Source organism: Calypte anna, chromosome 4B, assembly GCF_003957555.1.
Source record: "Calypte anna isolate BGI_N300 chromosome 4B, bCalAnn1_v1.p, whole genome shotgun sequence".
In the NCBI taxonomy this organism is placed as follows: domain Eukaryota; kingdom Metazoa; phylum Chordata; class Aves; order Apodiformes; family Trochilidae; genus Calypte; species Calypte anna.
The window spans coordinates 1091188-1098412 of record NC_044249.1 but is presented as its reverse complement, the minus strand read 5'-3'; the positions used below and the strand labels follow the sequence as shown (position 1 = coordinate 1098412).

The 7225-nt window shown below is 49.0% G+C and overlaps 1 protein-coding gene across 1 annotated transcript in view; it reads left to right on the top strand.

The window, feature by feature from the left end:
- Positions 1–1012: 1012 nt before the first annotated feature.
- ANKRD50 (ankyrin repeat domain 50) overlaps positions 1013–7225 on the top strand; it is a 31695-nt gene continuing 25482 nt past the window's right edge. Inside the window, exons 1-2 of the mRNA XM_030450725.1 lie at positions 1013–1107; positions 2150–3424. Coding sequence (XP_030306585.1) covers positions 2946–3424 — 479 coding nt within the window. The 5' untranslated portion in view covers positions 1013–1107; positions 2150–2945. The remainder of the gene's footprint in view (positions 1108–2149; positions 3425–7225) is intronic.

Genomic DNA, 7225 nt, shown 5'->3' with positions numbered 1-7225 from the left:
TTAATGCCCACATTCCCAAGGTTTTGTCAGGATCTCCCGGCTGCGGAGCTCCAGGGTCACTGTAGTAAGGCGGTGTCAGACACGGCTGCTCCCCATCCCTCCAGCTGGGACCGGACCCTGGGGCCCCAGGCAGTTTTTAACCATTATTTTCACATGTGCGCATCGCCAGAAGCCAGGGGTGGGGAAAAGAAAAAAAACCCTTCAAAATTGCTTCGTGTGTTTTGCGAGACTGCGCCTTCCCCACTGCCGGCGTGAAGTCCTGAGCGGAGCGGGCTGGTTAGGGGCAGGCGAGGAAAGGAGAGGGTGCGAGGCAGCAAAAAAGCCAAAAAGGGCCCGAGTTTGGTTAGAAAGGCAGAAAATTGACTCTGGCGTTGGTGGGCCTGTCGGGCTGTTGCCACCCCGGAGCTGGGATCAGACGGGAGGAGCCCCGGGGCTGCCTTTTCCCAGCAGGAACCTTTATTTTACAACTTCTGAAGCGGGACCGGGCCGGAGGATAAGATGGGGCCGGAGGGACCGGGCTGGCTCGTCCCGTCCCGGTTACCCCCGTGCCGGCAGGGCCAGGGCCGGGCCTCAAGCCCCGGTCTCAGCTGTCCCCGCCGTCGCCCCTCATCGCTCCGTTCCCCGCCCGCCTCGGCGCCTCCCTCCCGGGCAGAGGCAGCGGCGCTGCCGCCCCCTGCAGGGCCGCGCCGGGAGGGTCCCGGGGGGAACCGGGGGGCCCGGACAAAGCTCCGTGGGGGTGCGGGCGGCTGTGAGGGTCCAAGTCTGCAAGCTCCCCCGCCGCCCGTCTCCCTCCGCCCAGGACTACTTCTCCCCAGATGCCGGGCGGCACCTACGCCCCTCTCCCCGCTCCCTCCGCCGCCGCCTCCTCCTCCCGCCGCCGCACGCGTTGGGGAGGAAAGGGGAGGTGCGAGGGGCGGTCCGGGCGGAGGAGGGTGAAGGAGGCGCCGAGGAGATCAGCAGAGGGGCTGAGGCAGCCGCGGAGCGGGGCGGTGGCACGGAGGAGCCCGGGGGCGGGAGCCCAAGGGCCCGGAGGAAGAGGAGGAGCGCGCAGAGCCGCCGCGGGGCCAGGCTGGAGGAGCAGCGGCAGCCGCCGGGGCCACGGCGGAGGTGAGCGGGCAGCGGCGGGGAGGGCCCTGCACCGGGTGGCTGCGGGAGGCTGGCGCCGTGCCGTGCCATACCGTGCCATACCACACCACACCGTGCCATACCGTGCCGTGCCTGCCGCCTGGAGCGGGCAGGAGGCTGACAGCCCTGCGAGGCGTTGTGCGGGGGTTGGTGGGTGTCTGCCGGCGGGGAGCGGCCGCCTCTGCGGGGTGGGTGGGGGTGCGGTGCCCGGGATCTTTGTGCGGATCCGGGTGTGTGTGTATGTGCTGGGGGAGGGGGCCGGGGGTAGGGCGGGTGTGTGCTCCGCGTCGGGGGTGTGAGGAGCAGATGAAGGGCGGAGGAAAGGGGGAGAAGGGCGGGGGGGGTCCCAGCTGCTGGCTTGACCTGGGGGTTCTGCTCAGGGGGACGGCGGGGCTGCCAGGGCGCTGCCAGAGTCAGTCCTGAGGCTGGTGTGTGTGTGTGAGAGACACACCGGAGTGTGGGGTTGAAGCACAGCCCGGAATAAAGGGTTTTGTGTGGGGAGGGGGTGCCGCGGAGCCGTGACAGAGGCGGCGGGGGTGTCACGGCGTGACCCGCAGCCCCCCGGGAGCCCCGCTGCCGGCCCGGCACGAACAAAGACCTGGGCAAAGAGCCGGCGGCAGCAAAATAACTTAAAAAAAAAAAATCCACAGAAAACCCCAAGCAAACCCTGCAGCCGGCAGTAGGAAAATGAGGGAGAATTCGGGGATGAAGCCTTGTCAGGGAGGACGTTTCTGAGGCGAAGGGGTATATCCAGTTCTCCTGAGGAGAAAATGAAAGGCTCACTGCTCTGATGGTTCCCAGACTGCTGTCACATCTGCTTGTTGTTTCTTGTTACCTTTTCTTATTTGTGGCCGGTTGGACCTCGCAACAAGAAATTTCTTTAAAATACCTTTTCAGATGAGCTTGCGTTAGCAGTGTAAGCAAAAATAAATAATAGCAGCCCTTTATTCTTTGTTGTCTGCATTTGCAATTGACTGGGTTATGCTTGCGTGTAGGGTTAAAAGTGCTCTCTTCTTTATTTCAGAGCTCTAGGGGAAGATGTTGTCTCTTCTGACATCTTGCGATTAAGATACCTGAGAACAGGTTCAGTAAGAATCCAAGTTCCTGAAGAAGACACTTATGAATGTATTGGAGTAAGAAGATGTAAACGTGTTGGGTTGTTTTTTTCCTGTCCTCCATACTGTATGAGAAACCATCATCTGAAGCACTTCTCAGGCACTCGCCCAGATGTATGAAGTCTGCACAGATCTCTCTCCACACTGACCATTTCTCAGCCATGGGTACTCACCCACCCTCCTGGTGTGTATATCAACTCTGAAGAAAAGTCACTTTCTTTGACAAGTTCCGTTTTTTAGCAGGAACGTTTTATTATGTGCATCCAGAGAGATTGCTGCCTAGAGCTGAAAGGCATTTAGTGTGCACTGAGAAGTTGGCTTTCCCTCAGTTTTTCCAGATGTGTTGTCTCTCCTGTGCACTGGGAACACACACCACTGCATGAGCTGCAGATGCAGCCATGGAGCTGTGTGAGCTCTTGAGCCACTTGAGGAGCACTGCTGAGCCTTGGTACCAGACGTGGCTTCGTGATGTCAGCCGAACTGTGATTGTGTTGTGCTCCCCAGCACAAAGCTTGCACATGGAGTGACACCCTTCCGGGGAAGAGGCTGTTAAAGTTTATCAGAAAGGTTAACTGATTACCTTAACCTCTCAAGTTCTCTGCAGAAGGTTTTTCTCTGCCAGATGAATGTGTCTCATCTCCCTGCCCTGAGATGCTGAAGGTGTCCTGCTGCTTATGACCAATCCAAGAGGAGAAGCTTTATAAAATGGCTCAAACCAGCTTGCTGCAGGGAAAGCCCTTTTACTGTAGGGAGTGGGTTTTCCACAAGCTTCAGCACTGCCTCCAGGAGAAAGCTAACTGCAGCAGTGGTGCTGCCAACAAACCATCTCTTGTGGTGAATTCTGGGAGTAATACCAGCGTCATCTCTGGGAGAGGAGCTGCCTGGGGTGTGTTGTTGGTAGGAGGGCCTGGCAGTGGGAAGACAGCCCTCTGCACTGAGTTACTGTGGCCAAGCTCACCTGGGAACCTGCAGAGAGCCTTGCATCGTCAGGCCCTGGCCTTCCATTTCTGCAGGGCCCAGGACTCTGACACGCTCTGTGTTGGAGGCTTTATCAGAGGTTTAGTGGCACAGATCTGCCGCAGTGGACTCATCCAGGGATACGAGGACAAACTGAGAGATCCTGCTATCCAGAGTCTCTTGCAGCCCGGGGAATGCGAGAGGAACCCTGCTGAAGCATTTAAAAGGTAAAAATAAATTAAAAAAACCCTACTGAAAAGAAAACCCAAATTATGAAAATGCTGGCTTCTGTCAGAGCTTGCAGACGCACCGTGGAAAAAGTCTTAAGTCTGTCCTTAGAGCTGACATAAATGAATATTTACTTTGTAAGCAAAATGTATTATTCATAGTGAATTTATTTGTATATTGGTACCCTTGGCTATAGCTAGCGTTTTGGAATGACTTTAAAGTAGTTGATTTCAGAGTGGAAAATACCTAGTGAGTTGAGTGGCCTTCGTGTGCCATAAAGGTAGTGCAGTTGTCCTTTGTAGACCCAAACCAGAGCTTACATGACCCTCACAAAAGCTTCCAATATTGTCCTCTGTCTAAGAGGAAACCAGACCGTTTGATTTCTGGGTCTGATCCAGCACACTGGTTTCATGTTTATCTAAAAATATGTGGTAGGAAAATGTCAATTAACTCCTTGTGTTACTTCTGGCTGCATCAGATCTTTATGGCTGCTATCAAAACAGGCACTCCAGAGTATGGAATGGATCAGAAGGTTATCAAGGGGGCTCACCCTCTCCCTTAGAAGCTTTGTCAGCTAAGCAGAGTGAAGGTGCTTATTTACTTAGTTTTCAAGCCAAAGTGTCTTCAGTATGTCTGAAGAATTGAGAATTTTGTTTCTGTAAGGCTCCTGCTAATGTGTACATGAAGAGTCTATGTCCATAGCTCACTTAGAAGAGTGTGATGTCCTGAGCACAGCCTTCACAAGCATCTGTCTGTCTTTGTTTTGGTCACAGTGAAGATTCAGAAGGGACAGGGCTTGTCTCAAGCTTCAGTTGAGTTTCTTGCTACTACGAGACTGGTATATGAGTGAAACTGAAGCTCCTTGGCATTGTGTAGTGATGGAACCTTTTGTGCTGATTCAGGCTTTGTTGGACAATGTTTGCAGTATCAAGAAATTATTCTCTCTCATTTTCTTCCTGGATGGCTAAGGCTGAGTGAGTAAGTACTGAGGTTGGACTGTAGTGCCTGCTGTATTGTCCTGGTGGTGTAAAAGCTCTTCCAGTTCTGATGCCTGTTCCGTCCTTACCCACTGAATAAACAGGATGCATGTCTTCATTGTTCTCAGTCTGGTGTCTTAAAACAAGACTAATTCTGGATTTCTCTTTGTTAAGTGAAGTTGCAACCTCTAGCAGCTAAGGGTCTGATTTCAGAACTTTTAAGCCCTTCTCATGGCTATAAAATCTGAGTGAAATCAGGTGTCTATAAATGGAATAGTGGGCTGGCCATCTCACTTTTGGCAGTCTTTTAAAATAAGGGAAGTGGATTAATCTGGTGAGTAAGAGACCATTTATGTTTAGAAGTCTGTTACAACGATATCTTACTCATTAGGCAAGTTCTCTGTGAGATCTGGAATCCTCCCTCTGTTTAAACATGATTGGCTTACTCTGAAGAGCAGGAGTTAGGTAAATGTCCTTAGACCAAAATGCATTATAGGAATATAAAAAGGCCCTGTGAGTCAGACTCAGCTTTTTAGATATGACTGCTTTTTATGAGCACAGGGTTTAATGATGGGCTGTTTGAGTATTTAGGTCACTATACAGGTTTCTTGCTTTTGTACTGGAAAAATAAAATATGACACAACATCTGGTACGAGTCCTCCTCAAATTTTGCAGCAGTGATTGTGAACCATTGTTATTCTAAAAAGAGTTTTATGTTGTAGTAGAACAACTTTAGTCAAGGAGGTGGGGTTTTTTTTGGTGGGTTTTTTTGTTGTTGTTTTTCTGGGGTTTTTTTGTCTTTGTTTTGTTTTTTTATTATTTTTTTGACCTTTATGTATTCCCTTGCTGCCCACCTACCCTGAGCCCTTGCTCCCAAAAGCAGCTGTGGTAGTGAGTCTTCATTCTCGTGTTTCAGATTAAGGGAGATGAGGTGTTGGAGACAAGGTGCTGTATGGGGAATATAGGTTTTCAGCACTGTGGCAGGAGACCAGGAGATGGCTGTTGACAGAAGTGCTGTGAGCTTGTTCTGCTCCCTGGATGATACAATCACTGCCTACAAACAAGAGGAACTTGGCAGCTCACTCCTCACCTTGAGCATTTGTTAATTGAACTTTTATCAATACATAAAACAGGTGAGAAAGTTTAACAAAAATGTAACTTAGTTTTTTCCATGGTTTCTAAGACTTGCCACTGAGCACTTCAGGATTCTGCTCTGGTGTGTTTATACATGTTTTCTGTTAAGTTGTTGTCACATGCAATGAGTTGTAGGAAGACTTGCTTGTCAGCTGGTTGCCTTTCTCATTGTGTGAAGGCACTGAAACAGCATAAAGCTCTCATCTCAGTGCTCCATTGATTTTCACCTTATTTTCTTTAGTCAGCAGAAGAGGGAGAAAATCTTTCTTTAAAGACACTGACAAATTTATCCTTCAGTTTGCATGGCTGCTCCAGACCAAGCTGTGTATTTGTGAACTAAAATGCAGACTTCTGTTCCCAAGTGCTAAACAAGATCACACCATTCTTTTTTTGTGCTAATTGTCCTAGAAATAGTAAGAAAGGAAAACTTTAGTGCCTTATAACATATCCATTTATAAACAATATGAAATTCATTTCTTAGAGTAGTGAATCTTTTTCTGAAGAATGTTTTACAGGAGATTTTCAGCAACCCTGATGGTCATCGTGACACCATGTGCAAGTGATGACCCAGAATGTTCAGACTTCTCTCCTGGTTGAATACATTCTCATGTATTTATAAACTTAATGTGCCCTGAAAACTCTTTCAGGGGCAGATCGTGCAGATTTGAAGGGCTGATCTATAGAAATGTATTTAACAAGTATTTATTTCTGTGCTGGCAGCTGAGAAAAGAGCTGCTACTTGCAGCTCCACTTTGGAGGCACTTTTTTTCTCAAGCCTGCAGTACTGGAGCAGAAAGCAGTCCTAAAGATCAGGGAGATGTTTGAAGCCTCACATTGAAGTTTTAGGTCAAAGCGAAGAAGAAAGTATAAAGGAAATGCTCAAGTAAGAAGAAATAATGTATTAAGCTCAAATAATTTATTGAAAAGGTCTGTTAGGCTGTTCTTTCCTGTTTAAATAGAAAAGTGAAAATCAGAATAACCCAAATTTTTCAAGGTTATCTGTAGGGTTGTGATTGGGGTAGGTTTTGGTTTGTATTTGCAGTGCTTGGTAGGAAGCCAGGTGACTATCAGTTATCCAGGGCCATGAGGACCTGCAGGAACTGTGATATAAGCCCTGGATAACACTGAAATTTGTGCAGAGTAAGCTGTGAAAAGACCTTTAAAACCCTTATGATCCTGGTTTATGTTTTTCAGAAAAGGAGAGGACGTTAACCACCTTCAGACAATAGGGGAAGGGCCATAATTCCCATGTCTTGTGCTACAGTTGGGATTAGTGGTGGAAGGCAGAGCTTGGTTAATTCACAGCCCAGAAAGTGGATGATACCAGAAATGGTGAATTTCCACATCTCCCATAGGTTGGTGCAGCTCTGCTATCACTCCCATACGAAGCTCTTGCTGTCCTCTGCATGTCTGTTCCAGACACTGCAAAACTTGAGAGGCTTTTGCACTTCTTACATATTGAGCTTGGGTCAGTGATGTTCAAATGTTTGGGTTTGGGTTTTTTGTTCTTTTTTAACTTGTGAAGTGTTGTAGAACCTCAGTAATTAAGTATTCCTAATATCACTTTAAGATGGCCTGGTCAAAGAAGGGAAGCTGAAGCTTTATATTCAGATTTCCACTGATTTGCATTCCTGAAGTTGCATCTCAGTGGAAGTAGCTGCACCTGACAAGTGGAGACCCAAGAAAAGA